Source organism: Emydura macquarii, unplaced genomic scaffold (assembly GCF_026122565.2).
Source record: "Emydura macquarii macquarii isolate MOO-44397 ecotype Brisbane River unplaced genomic scaffold, CSIRO-AGI_Emac_v2 contig_2184, whole genome shotgun sequence".
Classification (NCBI taxonomy): Eukaryota; Metazoa; Chordata; order Testudines; family Chelidae; genus Emydura; species Emydura macquarii.
The window spans coordinates 965,629-990,141 of record NW_027132321.1 but is presented as its reverse complement, the minus strand read 5'-3'; the positions used below and the strand labels follow the sequence as shown (position 1 = coordinate 990,141).

General features: G+C 44.6%; 1 protein-coding gene across 6 annotated transcripts; it reads right to left on the bottom strand.

The window, feature by feature from the left end:
• Positions 1-83: 83 nt before the first annotated feature.
• On the bottom strand, positions 84-22,165 carry PHTF1 (putative homeodomain transcription factor 1). Of its 6 annotated transcripts, none has more exons than XM_067558776.1 (19): positions 22,080-22,165; positions 21,190-21,265; positions 20,421-20,477; positions 19,095-19,164; positions 18,369-18,527; positions 16,907-17,063; positions 15,131-15,271; positions 13,001-13,160; positions 11,753-11,926; positions 11,592-11,672; positions 9,975-10,184; positions 8,967-9,095; positions 6,027-6,299; positions 5,048-5,179; positions 4,743-4,829; positions 3,809-3,964; positions 3,287-3,382; positions 2,525-2,650; positions 84-2,041 (listed from the first exon to the last, which is right to left on the bottom strand). In XM_067558776.1, the coding sequence occupies exons 2-19, from the start codon at positions 21,232-21,234 to the stop codon at positions 2,021-2,023; spliced, it is 2,274 nt and encodes a 757-aa protein (XP_067414877.1). In that variant the 5' UTR covers positions 21,235-21,265; positions 22,080-22,165; the 3' UTR covers positions 84-2,020. The 6 variants fall into 6 exon arrangements, with proteins under 6 accessions (XP_067414877.1, XP_067414878.1, XP_067414879.1 ...); XM_067558777.1 differs by lacking the exon at positions 22,080-22,165 and adding an exon at positions 21,831-22,047; XM_067558778.1 differs by lacking the exon at positions 22,080-22,165 and adding an exon at positions 21,688-21,779.
• Positions 22,166-24,513: the final 2,348 nt, after the last annotated feature.

Genomic DNA, 24,513 nt, shown 5'->3' with positions numbered 1-24,513 from the left:
GCAATAAAACCATCTTGTAGCTAATTATACAGCCTACGTTAGCCATAAACATTCATATTTTCCAATGAAAAATTGCATTTCTCATCTGACAGTTACCTTGCCTCCCTTTAAGTAAAATGCTCAGCTGCAGTCCTGCAAATATCATAGTACTAGCTGCTTATGATGAGAGTTTTCTTCTGTGGGTTTATTTGTACTTTAAATATGTCACTTTTTACATTTTTACTACTTTTCATTGTACAGAAAATAGCTTTGCATAAACAATTTACTATAAAAAAATGACCTATGTCATCTTGTCCCTTTATGGTGTGAGCTAGAAGAATGGCGTTAAAGGTCTCTTTTTCTCAGACAATATTATTAATCTTATGAAGACTTACTATTTCTTCTTAATTTAGTAGAAACTAGCAAAGTCACCAGCCTTAGGAAAATAAGCTGCACTTACATCAGAACAATTTCTCCGAGGGAGGCTTCTTTAGATTCTTTCCTTGTGCCATTTGTAAACGCTGTCTGTGTTAACCTGCCCTTCAGTATGGGGTCTGTGTCACATCCCTTCCTCTCACCTGGTTTTCACAATCAGTCCTTACCACCGATGGGCATTTACTGCTTTGGCCAAAGGAGTAAATGCTCCTCTATGGTAAGAGGATCAGTGTTGCTATATATTTAAGAGTCTGCCTCCTTTGCCAGATCTCGCTGAATACTTACCGGTGTTAAAAGGTACGGCAATAGAGGAGAAAGCATTCATATTTTCCATAACACTTTAACAGCAGCCCTATTGAGCCACCTCTCAAACCCAGCCATGACCAAAGATGTCAATGTTAGCCTTTCCGTCAATTTTCTAGCTGCCACCACTGTGGTGAAAGTTGTTTACACGCTGATGGTGCTTTACCCATTGGGCAGTTGTAGAGAATAAATATTACCTTTTTCCCTCTGCTTGTTCTATTAAAGCTTATTGTTCAAGAATGAGGAGTTGTTTGAAGAATACCAATTATCTGAACACTATCATCTCTCCTGGTGTGTGCTGCAGAGTGGCTTTAATGTCCCTATGCAACTGAAGGCTTAACTGCCAAGTGCCTTTGGAGACAATATTTAGCTTGGGTGGACTGACTTCAGTGAAAGGCTGCAGCAGCACCGGATAAAAGGGACAAAGTCCAAAGCAGACTTTGCCATTTTCTAAAGGCACTTTCTGAGTATTTCTTTATTTGAAGCCACTGCACACATGCAGTTTATCAAGCAGGGCACTGGAGGAGGATATGGCTGACTGAAAGAGGAACAGGGATCAGCTCTAATACATGAACTAAAAAGGCACTGATCTAGCAGAATCTCAAAATCTACCCCCAACCATACAGAACCTGAAGCATTCTGCTCAGCTGTAATGCATTTAGCCTGGACTATTAGGATGTTAAGTACTTGACAGTGAGGACTCACTTTCCTATTTCAACCAATGAAGAGCTTATTTATGCCTTAAAGCAGTAATTGGGAGTCACTGCGGTTATATTAGGTCTCATGTTAACTGAGTGGAAATGGAGAAGCTGCCCCCAGCAAATTACTTGTGTAACGCAAACAGCCAACCTGCTGCAGTAACTGATCTCTCCATATGCAAATAGCTTGTGTGGCTATGGTCCTGTTAAAGCCTGTTTTATACAACATCCTTATAGCATTGTTTTTCTACTGTTTTGAGGCCCCTCCAAAGTATGTGCGTGGCTGCTGCATTCTTTGGCTCCTGCTTAATAATGAAGTGCCCTTAGAGTGTCACTCTGCTGACAGACAAATCAAGTTTTGTTTACTTAGTGTGTAAGTCCTAGGCTGCCCTCACAAGTTTAATTAGTTTATTCTGTAGGCTTTGAAACTAAGCCATGTGAGAACATTTTTGATACACAAAATGTGTGTGTAACAAATATACCAAAATGTAGGACCATCTCTGACTTCTGCATCAAGCCATATCTTGCTTCTATCCAGTGTGCCCTTCTGATGGTCTGATAATCCTCACAGCATTGAGAGGGCTGAGCCATGATGGCTGGCCAGTTCATGGTTTGATTTTCCATAACTGAAAAAACATATTAAGAGTTAGTATCTAGCTGAGAAAGTAGCAAATCAAGATATCTCAAGTAAATTACAGCTATTTTAAAAAAATGCAGCTGGTAGTCTTTGAAAGCTCTGAGAAACCATTATTTGTGTAAAATTAATATTGTAAGTACACTATTAAACAGTCACTGCAACTCTGAGTCAGCTAAAAGCTTGCAATGTATATGACTGTCTACTACAGCCTCAAAACCTGCTCATGTCCATACCTGAGTTGATTCCCTCAGTGTTCTACACTTGTACTGTCCTAACTTAATGAGTGGGGTTAGCCCAATGCACAGATAAAAGGTAAGAGGGAGAAACACAGAGATGCAGTGAATGGGCTAACGACACAGCAAATTCGTGGCAAAACCAGAATTAGAGCCAGATCCTCCATAAGTTTGTCTGGGACCCTATCTACTAGAAGACGCTCCTCGCCATCTCAAATGGCAGCTGCACTTTCACTTACTCTGATATTGAATCCAAGAAGATCACTTATAACACCTGAGATAGCAGACAGGATCACAACCCGTGTGATGTTGTAGATTAAAGGGTTCATAGTCAGCCCATAGAGTCTAAATGGTGTATCTAACTCCTGTAATGAGAAGATGGAAGTTACACCTAGACCCAGCTGTAGTCACCAGCATTTTCAATGACGGAGGATAGCCTGCTATACCCCAGACAGACTTCCGCCAACTCTATATTGCAAAAACCATTGGGTACATTAGATCGGCATCTCTGCCTCCAGGCCGAAGCATTTTACTGACCGACACACATACACCACACACCCCCCAATAAAGGTTGAGTCTTCCCTGTGGCAACACTTTGAACTGTTTAGAACTTTAAATCTGGGGTGCCTCATGTAGCTGCCTCACACCAGCTCATTCTCTTTCCTTTTTATCTTCTAGAAATAAATCAGTGGAATCTAAAATTCTGCTGCAGGAGAATGAGGAAACAACATCACAGCCAGAATGTCACAGCTAGCCAGCTCTCCACCTCTCTGGTTCCTACTCTTATCTGTCGTACTATTTGTATCACCTTAGTGCCTTAATCATGAACAACCCCATTGTGCTAGGTCTTGTACAAAGACAGCCACCCCTACCCCAGACAAAGACAACATATAGAGAGGAGAATACAAGGAAGTAATGAGACAAGCAGTGGTCAGAGCACACCGGTGGCCTAACTGTCTTTTTTGATAGGCATCATAAAAGAGTTAAGGATAGAAACTCACCTTCAGTAGCTTTGTGGACAGTTTTAAAACATTGTTTACTAAAGAGAGCTGTTCTTTCTTGTTTGGCTTCTTTTCCATTTTTAGGTACAAGTTTATCTGTGACAGAAATGGGTATTTTAGAGCAGATTTTACTTCCAAGCACTTCACCCCCATCACAGCTATGTTTATAGCACAGGGACCACAGGCAGTTGTGAAGATCTATGCAAAAATCACTACTATGCCCAGTGAACGGTGCTCACTTTCTGTCTTCAAGTGCAGCAGCACTGTTTTCCCCAAAGTGACAGGGTTCTCCCCACCCCACAACCATCAACCAAAAATGAAAACACTTAGAATTTGGGCCAGGATAACAAATGGCTTTTTTCCCTGTGAACCTGCTATAGGAGCTGCTCCTCTATTACACACAAATAAAAACCAAAAGAGGCACTGAAGCTGAAATGAGGGAGGAGTTCATTTGAACTGCAAAGATCATTTTCACACTGGAAAATAGTAACCGAGAGGGAAGATGAGCTGCAGCTGAGATACCTGTTCAGTGAGCAGAATTGAAATATTACTATATTTCTTGTTGGTTTCAGAGCCCAGTGATGCCAGGCGCAGTAGAAAAAGGAGGAGGACTGTTTCCCAGATGAGAAATTCCCAGTTGTAAGCTGCATTAAGGAATGTTTTGTGCCCTTTTAAAACCTGTTGTAAACAAAATGATGAAATTGGCAAATAGACTGAAATGTTCCTATTCACCTACCACAAACTCTTCCATTCAACACAAACAAAGCAGCAGCTCTAGCCTATATGACCACCATAACACCTTCTGTCAGCCAAAGCAATTCACAACCCCCAAATACATGCATTAAGGTAGGACAGCCATTAAAGTGAGGTGAGACCAGTATGTCAGCCACCAGCCTGATTAATACCACAAGTCATCCTCCATGACAAACAGGAACAGCGACCACAGCAGCGCTCTGTTCAACAGCTACTGTGCCGTCAGATCTAGCTGCCAGATGGTACTAGATCAGCAATGAAAGTACGCCACAGCAGCTGGCTTATCCAGGCATCACTGTAAATAGAGTGCAAAAGGATATTCATTCTCTTTATCCCTCCCACCTGATAGCTAGATACTTTAATGGGTGCTGCACATTATAAATGCACTTTGATGGTTAGAGGAACTAGCTGGATGAGGTTTTTTTTTCCCCTCAGCACATATGAAATTGGATCCCAACATTATTACTCATTGCAAAGCCAAAGTTGACGGGCAGTTACCTAGCAAAAGCAAGACCGTTCTTCTGCAGCCCAAAGAAACCATTCTGTAAACTGTTGCTAATAACTGTACTTATTTATAAAAGCAAAAAAAAGCCTCTGAAATATACCTAAGGACTAAAATCCATTTGCAAAGCAGTTACCAGTTATACTCAACAAGAATTCTTCCACTGGCTTTTTTTTTACTCAGAAAATAGATGAGTCTCACCTGTGCACAGCATATGAAAGCAATTGAAAGAGCCAGTAAAAAGACTGAAGACACAACTACATCCACAGATCGCTGGGGGCCTCTCCTCTGTGGAAACAAAAATCTGTTTAATCAGATCTGGGAAACCTTTTGAATGTCAGTGAACGAGAGCCATAGATAGCAATCATTTTCAGCTGCCCAGGAAAAAAGTATAATATCCTGAACTCCAGCTTCTGGGATCCACCTTCAACCAACTTTGTTTACACCATTTGCTTTAGCCTATTAATATTTAAACGTATGCTTGCACTCTTCGGAGCAGGACTCACCTTTAGATAGGAGCGCAGTGATAACCAAATCTTAATATTCTCCACCTTCTTGAGTCTGAAGTGGGGGATTTCAAACTTCCTGGCTTTCCGGGCAGATGTTATGTGACTAAAAAGTTTGGCAAACAAAAACCGCTGCAAAGAAAAATTAGTGTCTAAAGAAAATGCACACATGATATCTTCCAATGTTAGCATCAATACTCCATTCCTGGAGCTATAACTTACAAGGAAATTAGGTTGGCGCTTAACATTAGTAATATCTACACCACATAATATGTAGCTTAGCTGCTAAACAAGTTATTTGTGCTTGCCATTGGTAGGAATGACATGACGGTACAAGGTGAAAGAGAAAACCATGACAGCTGTAGTATCTCTCTCAATTATTAAAGGATACCAACCATCCTAGTATACCACATCTATATCAGAACAGTAGCAATCTGGCAAAACTGCTGACCACATTCCCCTGTGGATGAATGAGATTAGATACAAATACACACCCTTATAACCTGCACCCATCAGAGGATTTGTCTTTAGGCTCATCAAGTCCAGCCAGGCTGCTGTAGTCTTCCACCCTGGGGTCACATTATTTCCTGGTGGACACATTTCTCACTCTAAAATAAATCTTATAACCGTAGGCTTCACTGTACAGCTAGGACAAATAACTTTTCTTCCTAGATTGCTCCAATTTGCCTCACACTTGTCAGATATCAAGTACTTAAAAGTTAATGTCTTTCAGCAGTACAGAGAAAAAAACAGCAAGCTTTAAAGACTTACAATGACATTAACTTGGTGGAAGTTAATGTCACTGCATCTCTCTTAGGGAAGCCACCTGCCACAGCACCTCAGGTAGAAAGATATCCCAGCATTCTCTACACCTAGAGTTTTACTTCGCCTGAACACCTGTCTCCGCAGACGAGCAGTTTGAATGTTGCAATAGAGATGTATATGTTCATGGAAGGTAACTCAGCACATTTAGACATACCTGTTTGTACGTTCTCTCAGCAACACACATCATGAAGAAAAACATCCAGGTCAGGCAGAAACGCTCAAGGAAGTTAATCACAGCCAAGACAATGACGGGGGTGATGGTAGGAGCACCACAAAAGATAGTCAAAAGCTCCTTCACTGAAATGGATCGCAGCTGTTCAAGATTCTTTGCATGGAAAAGTCGGTAAAGGAAAGGAAGAAATGCTAACCCAATGGTGACCATGTTTCCCAGCATCTGATAGCCTACTCCCTGTTGATAGGCATTAACCTGGAGAATAAGCAAACATCATTAGCACTATATGGACTACAGCTCATTTTTTAAAAATTATTATTGTAAGTACAATGTTAAATACCAACAGGGAAAAAGCTCTCATTCTAAAACTCCATTAGGAAACCTGTATGTGTAAGTACACAGATAACCTCCAGCTTCAAGATACACATTTAAAAGAAACAGTATTCTGGAGTGGCTGGAAGATAAAGTTCAAGTGCAGATGTTTCATACTTCATCTCCAGTCACTGAACTCGCTATACTTCAAATCGGCAAGATTAAGCAGAAAATATACTAAAAAGAAGCTACAACTGAAGAAAGAAACTGAAAAATGAAAAGCCAAAGTGTGGCATAAAATGATTGACATTGCTTCCTCACCCTTTATAATGACCAGTCCATCTCCCCTACTCCAGGGCCATGGCCATCTCACCTACCCTGAGTAAGAATCTCACTTCTGAGAAAGGTGCAAGACTGAACAGAGAACTCTGTGGTGAGTTTAAACACAAAAAAGGAAGCTTACAAGAAGTGGAAACTTGGACAGATGACTAGGGAGGCATATGAAATATTGCTCAAGCATGCAGAGGTGAAATCAGGAAGGCCAAAGCACAATTGGAATTGCAGGTAGCAACAGATGTGAAGGGTATCAAGGGTTTCTATAGATATGTTAGCAACAAGAAGGTCTGGAAAAGTGTGGGTCCCTTTACTGAATGGGACAGATGATGTGGAAAAAGCTGAAGTACTCAATGCTTTTTTTGCCTCTGTCTTCACGGACAAGGTCAGCTCCCAGACTACTGCACTGGGCAGCACAGAATGGGGAGGAGGTGAGCAGCCCTCAGTGCTGAAAGAACAGGTTCAGGACTATTTAGAAAAGCTGGACATGCACAAGTCCATGGGGTGGCTGCAATGCATCCGAAGGTACTGAGGGAGTTGGCTAATGTGATTGCAGAGCCATTATCTTTGAAAACTCATGGCAATCGGGGGAGGTCTCAGACCATTGGAAAAACGGCCAATATAATGCCCATCTTCCAAAAAAATGGGAGGAGGATGATCTGGGGAATTACAGACTGGTCAGCCTTACCTCAGTCCCTGGAAAAATCATAGAGCAGGTCTTCAAGACATCCCTTTTGAAGCACTTGGAGAGGAACATGATGAGGAACCATCAGCATGGATTCTCCAAGGACTAGTCATGTCTGATCAGCCTGATTGCCTTCTATGATGAGATGACGGGTTCAGTGGATGTGGGGAAAGCGGTGGACATGATATACCTTGACTTTAGCAGAGCTTTTGATTAGCATAGCAATATTCTTGCCAGCAAGTTAAAGTAGTATTGGTTGGATGAATGGACTATAAGGTGGACAGAAAGCTGGCTAGATCATCTGGCTCAACGGGTAGTGATAAATGGCTTGATGTCTAGTTGGCAGCCAGTATCTAGCGGCGTGCCCCAGGGGTCGGTCCTGAGGCCAGGTTTGTTCAACATCTTCATTAATGATCTGGATGATGGGGTGGATTGCACCCTCAGCAAGTTTGTGGATGACACTGAGCTGCCCTCGAGGGAATGGTAGATACACTAGAGTGTAGAGAGAGGCTATGATTGACCTAAACAAATCGGAGGATTGGGCCAAAAGAAATCTGATGAGGTTCAACAGGGACAAGTGCAGAGTCCTGCACTTAAGAAGGAAGAATCCCATGCACTGCTACAGACTGGGGACCGACTGGCTAAGCAGCAGTTGTGCAGAAAAGAACCTGGAGGTTACAGTGGAAAGAAGCTAGATGAGAGTCAACAGTGTGTCCCTGTTGCCAAGGTTAATGGCATATTGGGCTGCATTAGTAGAAGCACTGTCAGCAGATCAAGGGAAGTGATTATTCCCCTCTAGTCAGCATTGGTGAGTATTGTCTAGTTTTGGGCCCCCCACCACAGAGAGGGATGTGGACAAATTGGAGAGAATCCAGGGGTGGGCAATGAAATGATTAGGGGGCTGGGGCACATGACTTATGAAAGGCTGAGGGAACTGGGCTTATTTAGTCTGCAGAGAAGAGTGAGGGGGGGATTTGATAGCAGCCTTTAACTACCTGAAGGGAGGTTTCAAGGAGATGGAGCTAGGCTGTTCTTGGTGGTGGCAGATGAGAACAAGGAGCAATTGTCTCAGCTTGCAGTGGGGGAGGTCTAGGTTGGATATTAGGAAAAACTTTTTCACTAGGAGGGTGGTGAAGCGCTAGGGAGGTGGTGGAATCTCCATCCTTACAGGTTTTTAAGACCCAGGTAGACAAAGCCTGGCTGGGATGATTTAGTTGGGGTTGGTCCTGCTTTGAGGTGGTTGGACTAGATGACCTTCTGAGGTCCCTTCCAACCTTAATCTTCTATGATTCTATGAACAAAATAGAGCAGCCACTAATTTAATTGCACTCAAAGCTTCCAACTCTCTCTCCCTCAGGACAGGGAATGATGCCTACTTCATGCTGAGATCTACTGACAAAAAGCACTATGTAAGAACTAGGTATTATTTTACTGTTATTCTTTGAATTAATGTATTTTCTTAAATCACTCCCAACTGCTAGTTAAAAGTATTTAGGGCCATCCTGAATTTGCCATCTTTAATAAAGGTATTTGTCTTGCAAAGTTTGGAAGATGCATTACAATTTAGAAAGGGAAAAAAAATCCATTCTTACTCTGCTCATGATAATCCCACTGATCTCCAGCACAGACATGTCCACCTTCTTGCATTCATTCCCTTCCCAGATCAGAGCACTTACTTTTGCAGATGCAGGGCTCGTATTCTGAAGCCAGAACAAATGATTCTGAAGAAGAAAATGAAACAAACATTGATACAACATACTGAAAACATTTCCCAACTGTGTGGTTTCAAAATAGGCAGCATTTTTATTGAAAATGTTTGTATATAGTTTTAAATTATTTCAACACTGAGACTATAAGCTATTTAAGGCAATGTGTTTTCATATATATCCAACAGCATCTAGCATAAGGTCGTGATCCTGATTGTGGCTCTGGCAGCTACTACTACTAATATAATATAATAATACAGGCTTTTTACTGTAACAGTGAAGACTGAAATGCTGTATCCAAAGAGTGAGAAGCTATGATTAGTGCATACATACTCCCCTGAACTAAGACGATATAAATAATATCTTCCCACCTAAGTTTTAGAGGCTATTGTGATGCTTTCATAGCAAGAATTGCTGTGGCTGGGATCCTGCACTTCTGCACTATTTACCTTAGGATACTTTTGCTAAATAGAATCACAGAGTTTCTTGAGTCTATTTGCCAGATCATTTCTGCACTTTACTTCTCCCCTCATTTGTTTTTACATTCATATTTAAAAGACAGCCAATCCCAGTCTAGGGATTGATGGTAACAAATAGTTTGATAAATCCTAAGCAAAATAATTATCTATGTTTATTAAGTAACTAACATAGCACAGAAATTGAATTTTATAGACATGTCCATCTGCTAAACTATGCCCATCCTCATACAGCCAGATACAGGGAAACAGAATTTAAGCCATGACTTTTTTATTCAATTTCGCCAGGCCAAGATAACTTCTAGCAATGTGTCTGCAAAAGTTACAGCTACATTGTGTTGTGTTGGCTTAGAGGGTACAAGTTCCATCAAAAGAAAAATATTTCATAGGCTCATTTCTTCCAAGTGGTTGAACAAACCTGTTGGAAAACATCCTCTTTCAGGTCCCGTTTACTTCCTTTTACATTCCCTTCTTCGCTGTCACTGGTGTAGGAAGACCTGCACTCTGGCCCATGAAGCAGGTCATCCCAAAGCATGTCTTCTGTCTCAGAGTCATGGCGGGTGCTTTCAGAGTCCCTCCGAGACACACTGCAGCTCCGGGACCCACCACTAAAACAAGACCTTGATTCCTTTAAAGAAAGAAGAAGTTTATGCAATTAACTTCTCCATACTAAGCCTTCAACACAGTTCACAGAAATCAGATTTCAATCTTAAAGTAATATGTTCACAACCACAAGATCACGCCAAGCTAGAACAGAAAGGGCATTTCTACACAGGGATGTTTTTGCAACGTGAACCCACAGCAACAAGCTATTAATGTGTTTTCCCACCTTCAGAATAACTTACACTAAATTCATGAAAACTCTGAAGGCCAAGAAAATGGAACCCGAATTTATAATACATTTTAATAGCTTCGTCTTCATTGTGGGACAGAGTTTAGTGAGAATTTTATACAGCTGGAGGAGGAGACTTGTTTCTTGATCTCTATGAAAAATAGAATTGATTTTTAGAATGATGCCTCATGTAGATTCTAATTAGAGGCCTCTCCGAGCACATTGCTGCTGTCAGTAAAATGATTTAATAAATTGAATGTCAATAGGTTCAAAATTCAAAGCACTCAAAAGAGAAATTTACGGAGAGTTTTTTTATGGTATCCGTTAAAGGTCTAAAAAAATCAAGTCTTACCTGGAGGACAAAGAATCTTCATCTAAATTCTTCCCTGCTTTACAACCTGGAAACACTATAATCCTAAATACACAGTTGAGGACCGTGGAGTCTCTTGCCTGTTGGTAACTCTAAATTGTTATTGGCCAGTTGTCTAAGAAATGTGTGTATAGTCTGTCTCCCTTGGTACTACAGAAACCACTATGCCTTTCAGACTATGCGTGCAGTAGACAATGAGGTCAAATGAAAGCACTCTGCACTGGAAACAAATCTCATACACATCGTTTGTGCTATAGTCTATTACGAACTACAAGCAGGGAGAACCATGTCATACATGAATGCTCACAGAACTTAGTTGTTTTTTTGCATCTTTGACCCGACAGGACTGTATAAAAGTATCAAGAGGGGAATGACCAGTGGGGAACCAAGAAAGCATTGAGAGTGACAGCCCAGGATTCCTAAAAGACTGATCAACAACTTTGCTCCACTGGCACTGTGAACAATAAAAGTAAAGTAAGTCTGTCTGGGACACAACCTTCTCAGAAGCTGGTGTGAAATTAATTCCTCAAGGAGCTAAGGACCATCACAAACCTCACCACTTTGCACTCCGCATGTAACAAACAGCAACAGGCATATTTATTTAATAAAACCAAAAAACTCTACCAAAACAAGGCATTCTACTGCACATGCTTATCCTTCTGGGGAGCGATGAGAGAATAAAACGTGACACATGTAGTTAGACACAATGCACTACTGGAAGCAGTCAGATATTGTGGTAATGAGCATTGTATGAAAACCTGAATAGAAGAGACATGCCACTTTGCCCACCCTAACCGATGATGCAAAGGTCTCTGGTATTTTAGAACCCCTACCTGACTAAAGGCTGTTGAGTCTAGTTCAGATTCTACCTCGCTATCGGAGTCTCTGGTATCTTTAATGGCTTGATTGACCTGCTATAAACAAAAAAGAAAAGTAAGTTGAGTTGCAGTAACATTAAACTTTGTGGAATCCTAAGGTAATCCAACAGAACTACCTGTGAAGCTGACTGGTTTGAAGAAATAAGAGGTTTCCTATTCTTCTCTTCATAGCTATTGTCACTGGAGGCCCCTTCTACACTTCTGCGTAATAAAATCCTCTGTGCCATGGCTTCAGCGTCCTCCTCACTTGACAGCTCATCAGAAATGCCACCCATGTGTGTGCCACCATCCTGGAAGAAAAGCAACCATCTAAACAAACTAGAAAATGGGCTAATAAAACCAAGCGCAGACCTGCATCAAGCATGAGTACTTGGCCAGTACTACCCTTTGCAATATTGTGGTTACCAACCATGTGAATTCTAGGCTATACAGAACCCAATAAGAGGGAAATTACTTCTACAAAACAAGGAGTCAAGAATCACACAAGCTCTGCAATTTATGGGCCAGCCCTGTCTCATTGCAGCTATGGAAAGGGGTGGGCGGAGAGGACATCAACCCCTCCAGCAGCTAAAACAGAAAGGGAGATAATTCAATTCCTGATCCCCCTACTTTCAGCAGCCTAAGGCCTCAGAGGCTAGCAATATCCACAAGTCTTTGCATAACCCCAGACGTAGGATAAGACTGGGTTGTCATGAAAGCAGTGCCCCTATCAACCAAGTCTATTCCCTCTCTGAAGGCCTCCTTCACGTATTAGACACTTTGGGGGCAATGCTGCTTGCTTCACAAGTTCTCTCACAGATCCCAAAGTTTTCATTGTAATGCTTGCACAGATTAAACTACTTTGATTTTTAAGATCACATCCAAAAATTCCATGTGAACTTGAATTATCTCCCAACAGAAGGACAATGCACTGACTTGTTTGCAGGGCAGATGTTTTTACAGGGTAGAATTTTGAATTCCATTTGTCTTTAAATCAGTAATGGCTTTCCATAATCAACCAACCCTTGAACTGAAGATCATCCAAATAAACAAGCTTTTCAGTATAAAGGGGCCTGCTTTATTCTTCCCACAGGTTTCCATGTTTAGCATATTTGTGTTCTCTTGTAAATTAGAATGGAGTTTATATTTACATCTGACATTGAGGTGCCAGCATGAAATTAGTCATGGTGGAATCTCCATCCTTAGAGGTTTTTAAGCTGAGGCTTGACAAAGCGCTGGCTGGGATGATATAGCTGAGGTTAGTCCTGCTTTGAGCAGGGGGTTGGACTAGATGACCTCCTGAGGTCCCTTCCAACTCTAATATTCTATGATTCTATGACTGAAGAATCAATACAGAATTTTCCAATAATGACCCCAAATCTTACCCGATGGCTCTTCTCCCCATCTGAAAGTCTCTTTCTCTCTTTGAAATGCAGCAGCCTATATTCAGATCTGGAAAGTCTGTGCTTAATGGCACTATTCACAGAAGTCACACCACTTTCTGTTTCAGTCCCTTTATCAGCTACCAATTTCACCGTCCTTAACCTAGGGAATACACCAGAACAGTTCTGACTTCAGAGCAAAGCTCTTGACAGGATAATGTCAATTTACTCAGTCACTTGCCTGCCTGGTGGAGCATTAAGCAATGGCTGAGAAGCTACAGCATTATCTCTTGATTTCAGGCACTTCGCTGCCCTGTCTTACAGAGGAAACATAAACCTCCTCCATTGTCAGTGCCAGCTCTTGTGTTACCCAGCCCAATTATCCTACAGACTTGAAATCCAGGGGGAAGGCAGGATTCAGGAGAAATTAAGTAAAGTAGTTATAAATAAAGGAGAAACTATTTAAAAATGTACCTAAAAATAACAGCTTAGATGATGAGAGGTTAACAATCAGAAGAGCATCCAGCTAAAAAACACTCAGCTGGGAGAGGAGATAGAAGGAACTAATGCAAATAATGCATCCTCCTTTCCCCTGGTTTTCATTAGGTCTTAGAAAATATTTTTTTAAATGATCTGGTCAGATAAACAAAAGGTAAATTTTCTTTGAACTGAGCAAAGCAACATAACTAAATATGGGACCAAAGGGGGAGCTGAGCACATATGCTTAGGAGGGTCACTCACAACACAGAGACCAGAGAGACCCTCTCTGTACTCTCTGCAATTGTGTGTGTCTAAAATAGGCTACCAAAAATTGTCCTATATCCAGAATGAGGACAAATACAAGGACTCCTGATAAGACAGACATCCTCCAATGCCAGTGCTCCTTGGATTTAGCTTAAGAGCAGCTGTAAGCCATGCAGTTTGGGGATGTGTGACTGACACTTTGTGGTGCTCCCCCCTGCAATCTGGACTGGTATATCGCTATGTCACCCCAATCCCTCACTCCTAGAGCCCGTCTTGCACTTACTTTGCTGTGTGAACTACCCACTCCTGGGTCAGCTTACTCTCAGCCTCCTGCAAGCAAGCGGCTCTTACCTTAGTGAGTGAATGCTTTTGGCCAGCCACTCATGGGATTTTCCAATAGAATGACCCCCAGCCACTATCCCCAGTTCCAGATGCAACCCTAGGAACTGCCGTTTTACAGAGTTCAGTGCTGCCCACTGGACTCTGCAAGCTCACTGATTAGTCAATTTATCAAAGAAATTGATATGCACCAGCTGTCACTCTAAATTAGGTCTCTACACACATCCAAACCACATGCACTGCTTTACATAAAACAAACAAGTTTATTAAGTACAAAAAGATTTTAAGTGATTGTAAACCAGGATATTATAAGTCAGATTTGATCAGGAAAGGAAAAAAAAGGTAAATCACATTCTAAACTAAACTTAACTCTTCAGTAGCCTTACAGTCTTTGATGTTCTCCTACCACAGGCTGGCTGGCTGGCTGACTTCAGCCAAGTTTCCCTCCCTGGGGTCAGTCTTTCAGTGGCTTGATGTTGCTTTGGAGATGGATTACAAGGGAGAGCTCCAGAGACTAAATGCCTCTCATTTTAACAGATTCCCCTGCCACCTCCTGGGATCAGGTGACCAGCAACGTCCAGCATGACTTCCTCCACTTGAATCAAATGTGAATCACTTTATTAGATGCTCAGGCTAGTCCATTGTTCCTGTGTGCATGCCTCAGCGAGGCATGAACTCTCACTCTGCTTTGTGTTTGCCTGGATCTAGTCAAGCCATGTGAGACACACATTTGGGAATATTACATAGCAGAGCTTCATAACTACGCATGTGACATTGCAAGAAGCATACCATCATAACATGAATGTTCACTATGTCATGAGCATTCAAAAAACACCTTACATGACATACTTTACATTAAACAATACAGTTACACTATAAAGGTGAACATGAATGACACACAAATCACACCATAAGGGTGTACATGGGGTACAGCGCATCACACGTTTCTTGAGCATTAAGTTTTCTGAATGCTCAGCTTTTCACACACTAGCATTACAAACACTCTAACCCTCTTTCTTACCCCCTCCTCCCCCAGAGCAGCATACACACCTCCTCCGGAAGAACATCCCAAAGAAACTGTTGAGAATGGATGTAGATTCCAATTGCTTGTCTCCTTTATTGGCTTTGTCAGATGAAGACCAGCTGCCGGCATCTCTGCTCCCATCACTACCCCCAGGTTTGCGTAATTTTCTGTTTAGAAAAATTGAGTAAGGAGAGAATTAAGTTTTAACAACAAAGCATCTTTACATCCTAAAAACCATGCACTAGAGCCAAATACCACTCTAGCTGCCATGTCAAATGAGTGATGCAGATACTGGGCTCATTCCCTCTCAATATGCAAAGGTAATTTTTACTAGCATCAGTACGAGTTATGCATATGTCTAAGGGAAGAAAACACACTAGCACCACCAAGGATGTGAGTGGAAAATTATACAACATAAACGTATGGACCGATCGTCTTGTGTGTGGAAATGTAGTAAAGGTAGCAGTTACAGCCCCTCTCAGCAGGAAGGCTGCACTGAGACTGACATTTGGCACATTTAAATTTAATAAAAGAGCTGCAATACCTCCCACACCAAAAAAAAAGTAAACAAGGAACTCATCCATTAGTCACATGTCACCTTTTGCCCCTCTGAAGGTGTAGGAGAAACCTCAGTTAATGCAAATGTAAGACTGAGATTGGCAGGGGTTAATCCGACTGTAGGTTGAGGAGGCCAGGCCCCACTTTGCTCTGCTGTACATGCTCCAACTGGAGCCACAGTACAAAAGGGAACAGCCCAGCTCAGTCACAGCAGACCACCGAGGAGAGAGGATGCATCTTATAGGCTCCCATCCAGGAGCTGCTGGAGCCCCAGATCGCAGAGGCCGACGGCGCCAAAACCCAGACAGACGCCCAGCTACCCACAGAAGCTCAAGAGGGAAGGAGTTGCCAGAGCCTCATAAGCTGATGACCCCAGAGCCCAGGAGATCTACAGACAACGAGGCCGGAGAGCAGGGTAGGAAGTAACCCAGGAGAATTAGACATTGATCCGTTTGTGGAATCGGGACAAAGGCAGCGTATTTGTTGACCTAGTGCAAACATATTTGTCACTGCCAGGGCCCTGGGTTGGGACCCAGTGAGCAGGGAAAGCCCAGGTTCTCTTACCCCGGTTGCCACCACCTTGGGGTGGTGCACAATCTCCCCCTTTCTGGCCACTAGTCCACGCAGCCCTGTGAACAGCCGCCTTGTTGACTCTCGCCACCAGGACTGCGCGGTCTATAATGAAGGGCTGCCTTATTGACTCTGGCCACCAGGCCACACAGCCCCGCAAGGAAGGGCTGCCTTATTGACCTTGGCCATTAGGCTACACAGTCCTGCAAAGACTTGGGGTGGACAATTGGAATCAGCGGCAAGACTATAACACCCCTTCCCCATCTCAAGGGGGACAGGGTGTACCAACTCTGCGACAAAGACACTGGTTAAGTTCCCAAGGGCATAAGTATGACATGGTTTGTGGCTTGCATTCCACTGGCCACAGAAAGAAACTGAACTATCAAAGTTCCATTAGAAGAACAGTGCAACTGCAAACTATAGACAAAAGGGGATGTATCATGGACAGACTTCCTAAGAGTTGAGAGCACTTGAAAAACCTGTGAAAGGGGGAAAGAAGGTGGACGATCCATGATTAAGCATATGGTACATATCATACCCCTGCATTTTTCAGTGACACGATATATTTACTTAAAACAGCAACAAATGGGACTATTATCTAGTAACTTAAAACACTGTACCATATCACTGTGATTCCAACAAACACATAATTAGTGCTCTAATGTTTATCTCACCTCCTCCTCCTGCTTCCATTGGTTCCTGAGGGTTTGTTGATCTGGGTGGACACTATCTGACAGTGAACAGTTCCCATCAGAAGCATAAGGCACATTGGTCCAATGATTTCACTTGCACTCACAACAGGTATCATGAAATACAACACAACTGCTATAACTGAAAAGGAGAAGTTGTTTCAAATGCCAAAGCTACAATGGGAATTCTCCACATAAGTGTGAAAGGGGCATGTCTCAGTTTTTATTTGTCCCACTGGTTTATTTCATTCACTTTAAACCCTCTTGCAGATACTAACTCCACTCTCATCTTGGTATGTGGCCCATCTCTGAAATTTTTTTCGTTTGCCATGTGATTTGTAAGTATATTAAAACAATAGAAAACAAGCACAAAAGCGATAAAAAAATACTTTGCTATTCCAGAATGTGCTCTCTGAAAGTCACTCACAACCTTCAGAGGATTCACATTGTTTACTTCAGGGAATGACTATTACAGAAGCTGGACTGATACAAAGAGGAGCTGCATGTCAGGATGGACAGTACTTTCACTAACTAGGTTCTGCTGCCTATATGGGGTGGGGTAGGCAACTTTTCCACAGAACAGGTATAGCGCAGGGGTCGTAGCAAAATGTTTCCCCCACCCTGTGGCCTCATTTCTAGCCTAGAAAATCACCTCAAAAGGAGAAGGGAATGCAATCACAGTATAAAGAACCAGATCTAAAATAGTACTGGAAGTGCATGGAAAAATCCATGATGATCAAGATGACAGTAAAAGGCTGCTTAAATTAATAGATTTTAAGGTGAGATGGGACCATCATCATCATCTAATCTGACCTCCTGGTAACACAGGCTAGAGAATTTCACCCAGCGATTCCTCCATCAATCCTATACCTTGGGGTTGAGCTACAACATATATTTTAGTATAAACAAATGAAGTTGCCTGAACTATGGTGCCTGCAGCAGTTTCAATAAAATGTACTAGAGACTCTAATCCCTTCTTAGCTAGATGCTTATACAGTGCTGACCCCCACTAGTATAAGCACTTCCTCATCTGTAAAATGGGGTTAAACTCATTAATACATGTGAACTGAAGCATGGATTGATTAAATGACTTCTCCAAGATTATACAACAAGTATTCAATGGTCAAGAATTTAACCCAAATCTCTCTCAATTAAATGAGCCCTGGTCCACTGCTTCAATCACAAGACGTCCTTCCTCCCTTTTGCTGAATCAAATGTAGCACAGGAAGTAATTTAAGCATCCTTACGTAGATGAGAAGTTGGAACCCAAGAAGCATGCTTCACAGAACACGATGCCCTGTCTGCAGATAATGCTCAAACATACATACTTCAGCATTCGCATCCTTACATTGTTCTCTAATGCCATTTGCAATGGTAAGAATATCATGTTTTTCATTTCCAGTAACTATATATGAAAAATTATGGCACAGCATCCTTCAGTGCTTACCTTGCATGAGGTAAAGTACCAGAAGCCACATAAAAATACGTTGGGATGTAACCTGTATCCACCAATGGCTGAATAATGGAAAAAACACAACCCGCACAATCCCCTTCCTAGTTAGTGACGTCCACGGGATTTCAGGCTTGGCTTTGGCAAATGTGGAGCCTTGAAAATACAAAAAAATGTATCGATAGTTCAAATGGGAGTTATAGCTAATGCTCTACTTGTAACTTCTTCCCTAGCCAAGGCCGCGCTCCCTCTAAAATGTAAGGTGACTGGAAATGGGAAAGAACCCAAACTTCAAACACTCACCAGAAGTGTAAAGATCTAAGGAACCCTTCTTCTCCTCTCAGCCCAATGATCCATTTCCAACTACTTTGTATCTTAACTGTCACCCACAACACAGGCCAGCAATGACCACCTTCACCCCTCCTCTCACAGGTATTCTCTACAACCTTAGCCCTTAGCTGATCATACGGTGGTTCCAGCAGGCCTCTAGTCCCTGTGCAGGTGTCATATTCTGGGTCTTCTGTGTCCTTTAATGCTAACTTCTAGTATGTCTGACACTATCTAAATAGCTCATCTTTCAGAAACCAGACAGCAATATTAAATTACATCAGACCTACATACAAGGTAAGATATTCCTCCTCTCACCATTGCATAAAGCAGAAGTGTATGTCACATTTAACTGGAAGCATGAGATACAATCTTTATTATTCAAAGGCTACCTACCTCTGATTAAGTCAACATCTATCAGGTCAGGCTGTATGTGGCCTTTTTTTTTGGGTTTGGTTTTGAAGCCCTACGTATTTAAAAACACAGGATTATTAGTTTTTGGTGTGAACAGAAGAGACTATCTGCATTTCCTTTACTCTGATCTCTCCAGAAACCATGATAATCTCCAGCCTCTAACAGGAACCTCATTCAGTATTTCTTATGCTCTTCTGGAGACAAGTTTATTAATCAAAGATCCTATTTATATTTGGTTATTTTAGCTTTCACTTAATATTTATTTTAAAACAAGAGCTGCACTCTGCAAGAAGCACAGTTAAAACCACTAATTCCATTTCCTGGAGTAAAGAGGCCAGTGCACTTGTGATTGGTCAATTGCCCCTCAGTTAATCTTAAAAGAGGACACCTGGGCTCTGGGGAGATCTGACAAGCCAGACACAGAAGGTATGGGTAAGAACTGCCTGAGGCTTGGACAGAGCAGCAAGGAACAACTAGCAGGAGATGCTTGAGAGAGCTTCAGGAGACCTAGTGGAGAGGCCTGAACTCAGAAGGGGCTCTAACAGGCCTACTGGTGAGAATGGACCAAAATTAGGAACTGCTGACAAGCAGAAGGTTTGGGCAGTGACCTCTAGAAAAAAGAGGAAGACCCAAGCCCAGAAGCAAGATGGTTGTTGTAGGAGGGTAGATTAGCAGTAATTGGCAATGACATCACTTGTTTGTTACAGGGTATAAAAACTAAACTATTGAAGTGTTCATTGCTAATATCTGCTTGACCAAGTTGGAGCTAACCAATATGGGAGTAAGCAGGCCTAGGTTTAGCCAGTTTGTAAGTATCTTGATCAAATGCTTATAAATGTTTTGTTACTGTTTAGCTGTAGTAATTGCTTATTATTTAGGGTTTTTAGGCATGTTGAGAGAAATTCTATAAATATCATCCAGCCTTTGAATTTAATAAAGGAATTTATGGTTAAATTAGTGTTGTGATAATACCCTGCATCAATAACAACATCAGTTACCAATAGTTCATTGAGTCATATCTGAAACTAGATTGCCAGCTCTTCATAGCAGCGACTAGCTCTTTCCATTTGTTCTGTTAAATATCTAGCACTTTTGGCACTGTACAAAATAGTAAAGTTCAGACATGATTTTTCTCCTAAGAGAAACTGTACTGTACATTAAGTGTATTTATGGCATGCAATGCCTTTCATTGTGTGGGCTTCCAGGATCTGCATTAAGCAGAACTGGTGCAGCCACATCACAGGGAGCCAATACATGGCATGGGACAAACAGCAAATTAAAAGAAAACTTAAATTAAAAGATTATTACCTTCATCTCAGTCTGTTCTATAGACTTTTCCCATATCTGTTGGTCATAGGCTCCAATCTGAAAAAAGAAATTTTCTTTACATGATGAAATCCTTCAGTTTGCACCAAATAAAAATAAACAGGGTGGATAAAATCTGATTTAACAAAACAAAATTGGATTTGTAATTTATTTTAATACAGGTAAATAATTTCAAATTTAATTGTAAATAATAACAGCCTATGTTAAGATCTAAAGTTACCCTAATCTATTAAAATCACTTTAATTTAAAAATAATATTAAAGGGTACATATTTACTACCAAATTTTAAAGAAAGTCAAACCACTGAACGGCTGAAAATCACTGGCTAACTTGTAAAAGTGCTAAACCAGTTTTTGGCAATAGTAGCCTCTTGGGTAGGTAGAATATTTTCTTCTTTTAGTTCACTTTAATGACTTGATCAATTCAGTCAAAGCTAAGAAGCCAAGAGGAAGCTGGAAAAATGGGGGGACGGAAATATTTACACACTCCCACGGGGCAGACCCCAATAACTAGCGATGCTTTGTGCTATTGCAAATGCAAACGTTACTATGCAGAAGGGCTGCAGGCAGGCAGGCAGGGTATCCCCACGGCGTGCATGCAGCCCAGGGAGCGGGAAGTGATGTGTCCCAGCTCCGGCGGCCAGCGGCGCTCAGGAAGGTGCCTCGCCCAGGCAGTGACTCCTAGGCTGCGCTGCGCTGGGCGGGCAGAGGCGGCTCGTAGTGCTGCCCGCGGAGCCGGGCCCTAGACTGACCTTCTTCTGGTACCAGGATATGGCATCTCTGCCCCGCGAGGCCATCGGCTTCCTCCGCCACCCACCGAGCCGTGATCTGCAAGCGAACAAGGCAGTGAGAGCGTGCGCGGCGACCTGCCCGCGCGGGGAACGGGCTGGGCAGCGAGGCGGCGGCACCTGGCGCCGGAGCCATGCCCGAGGGGGCAGAGCAGAGCCCAGCCCGGAGCCGCCCGCGGCGCACAACCGCCTTTCCAGGAGGGAGCGGCCCTGCTCCCTCACTGCTGCCCCCCGCGCCGGCCCTGCCCCCTCACTGCTGCCCCCCGCGCCGGCCCTGCCCCCTCTGCTGCCCCCCGCGCCGGCCCGCGCCCCCCGCGCCGGCCCTGCCCCCTCACTGCTGCCCCCCCCCGCGCCGGCCCTGCCCCCTCTGCTGCCCCCCGCGCCGGCCCTGCCCCCTCACTGCTGCCCCCCCGCGCCGGCCCCTGTCCTCCTCCCCCCGCGCCGGCCCTGCCCCCGCTGCACCTTCCATCTCGTCTCACTCTCCCCTCCTCTCAGGAGCCCAGGCCCGGCTGACCTTCAGCCCCAGCCCCGCACCACTACGCCGCCTTCTTAGCGCCCAGCCCAGCCTCACCCTCCGCAGCGCTCCCTCCCGGCCTGAGCGTTACCATGGAGACAGCAGCCTGCCGAGCACGGTGCGGTAGAGAACGCAAGCCCTGATCGGGAACAGGGCACTCGACTGCCTCGGTCTGGCTAGCGCGCGGGCCCCCCTCAGCGCAACCGTCACGCTCGGAGCCACCGCACGCGCTCGAGCGCCGAGGAGGGGGCGCAGACAGCGGCAGACGAACGCCGACCGACGCGTTGTCTCTGCCGCTCGCTGCCCCCGCCGTGACGGCTGTCGGGCGTGCACAGCTCACCTTCGCGGCGGGCGGGGGCCCCGGGCGAGGCAACCACAGCCGCTAGCACCATCGTCGTCGCCCCCTGCGCTGCGCGCTCCGCTCCCCCCGTGTGTGTGTGTGTGTGTGTGTGAGAGAGAGAAAGAGAGAGACTCCCCTCGCGCCAGCAGGCGCCAGTCCCGCGGGCTGTGGAACCAATCAGGCGTCGCGTCCCGCCCCAGGCCTGAGCGCTGGCCCCGCCCCCCCAGCGCAGCGCCCAGGCTGGCCCCGCCCTGCCGCCAGGCGTGGTGGCCAATGGGAGGCGCTTCAGAGGCCGAGAGCCCCTGTGGGGGCGGGGCCGTTCGTCTGCGTTGACGGCGCGCGCGCAGCGAGGCCGAGCCGCAGACGGTGACCGGGGGGGGGGGCGCGCAGGCCGCGGCGCTGAGTCCCGCCGGCGCAGGCAGCGCTGTAGCCGGGCCCGGCCCGCCAGGTATTTAACGCGAGCGGCGGCGGCTGCCGCGGGCCGGTTTCGGTCTGGGCCTGCCTCTGCCTCTGCCTCGCGCCTGCACAGCTTTACCCTCAGGCGGGGCCTCGCGGTGTCCGCCCTACCCCGGCCCGGCCCCGGGGGGGCGCTGCCGCCTGCCCGGAGCGAGCGGAGGCAGGGCCCGGCCGGCCGGCGGCGGCCATGAGGCGGGGAGCGCGCTGGGGCCGAGGCTCGGGCCCAGGCCGGCCGGGGAGGCGCTGAGGCGCTGCTCCGTGGGGTCCCGCTCGCGCGGCTGGCCGCTGTGGGCGGAGCGGGGCTGGGCTGGGCGCGCAGAGCGGCAGGAGGCGCGGGCAGTAACGGGGGAATGCGGCTGTCGTGGGCTCCCGGGAGACGGGCCCGCTGGCGAGCCCCAGAGCGGGTGTGTGGAGCCCGGCTCACTTCTGCGTAGCTCAGCTGCCAGGCGGGCTGCTCGGGACTTGTCCAGCCGCCCTGCGCCGGCGGGGACGGGCTCGGCGGGCCGACTCCGCTCCGTGCTGCGCCATGCCGTGCACTTGGTCTCGGGATCCGGCCCCACGCAGAGGGCAGACGGTGAGACAGGCCCACGGCAGGGAGGGGAGACGGCAGCTCTTACCGCGAGCAGGCGGGGGCCCTGGCTGGGCCAGTGGCGGTCAGGTGATGGTCAGGATGTCCCAGTGATCCAGACTTAACAGAAAGTCTGCTGAGCGAAGCAAAGGCCTGTGGGTTTTTCCACAAAGAATTCCAGGGGATCCAGTCCACAGTTTTGGCCCCCCCAGTTCTTTTTTAAAAGCACCCGAAGGGGGTTTGAGGTGGAACAGACCATCCCTACATTAGTTCCTCCACCCATCGGGAGTGATTTCCAATGCACCAGTCTTGGTCCATTGATTTGATTCCATCTCCCACTTCTTAATCACAATCCTAGCAGTCCTTTAGGGGCATCAATGTCTCTTTTGTTTGGACTAATTCAGTCTGTCTCTTTTTTATACCCCTTCCCTCAACATGCATTAGGAGTTATTATGACTTGTGGTTTTTCATTTGTTTTCCAACAATTGAGGTTGTAATTAGGGTAGCCTGCAGACCCCACTTTATTTCAACACATTTAATAAGACTTGCATGCAGTTACTGATTGCGCGCGCACGCACGCACGCACACACCCCTTTGGGAGTAGTGGCCAGGTTTTCAAAACAAGGCCCAATCTTTCCAGCCTTGGCCTCCATAGAACTGAAGTATGCCCTGTGAGTCTGACATGAAAGGATAAAGCAACAAATTAGAAACTTTGTGTAGGTGGATGCCTACAGAGGTGAAAATATCATCCCAAAATATTTACCGATTGCACTATATTCCATCATCAGTGCAAAAGGGACCCATTGCTGACGGTCAGCATCCATTTCCTACTATAAATAAACTGATTATACAAAGTGCTATCCTGGCCTAGATTTATATTGGTATGCTCCACAGAATGAAATCTAGGCTCACCTGTATAACATTCCCCAGTCTCCCTCAGCTTCCCTTTAAAAATCAAAGTAATATGTTCCATCTCCAGAAATAGCTGCATCTTCTTGGCTGTAGCTTTGATGCTTAACATGGTTTACAAGCAGTGTCAAAATGCTGTATGATTGTAAAAGTAATCATTCCATTTTTATCTAAGAGGTTTCTAATTCAGAAGATAAGTTATAGAAACTATGAACTATGAGAACAGTCTTTAGATTGGATTTTTTTAAAAATCCAAGATACATTTTTTTGGTTGCTGAGACAAACTAGAATTTTTGTACCTACTTTTAGTTAACATGTTATGCTTTGTATTGTTAAAACTTGTACACATGCCACAAATGCTTCTAAAACTTTCAGAATCTCCCTGCATTGTATTAGTTTAATCCGTGTTTTCATATAGGTACAGTTCTGTCAGCTAATGTCAATTTCTCATTTCTCCCTCCACCATTCTAAGAAGTTTAGCCTTCTGAAAAGTAGTTTGGG

Coding starts and splice junctions, on each gene's coding strand:
- PHTF1 (XM_067558776.1), bottom strand. CDS start 21,234: ATGGCCTCGCGGGGCAGAGATGCCATATCCTGGTACCAGAAGAAG. Junction 19,165..20,420: donor TAGAACAGACTGAGATGAAG/GTAATAATCTTT, acceptor TTAAATACGTAG/GGCTTCAAAACCAAACCCAA. Junction 3,383..3,808: donor CAATTCTGCTCACTGAACAG/GTATCTCAGCTG, acceptor TTTCTGTCACAG/ATAAACTTGTACCTAAAAAT.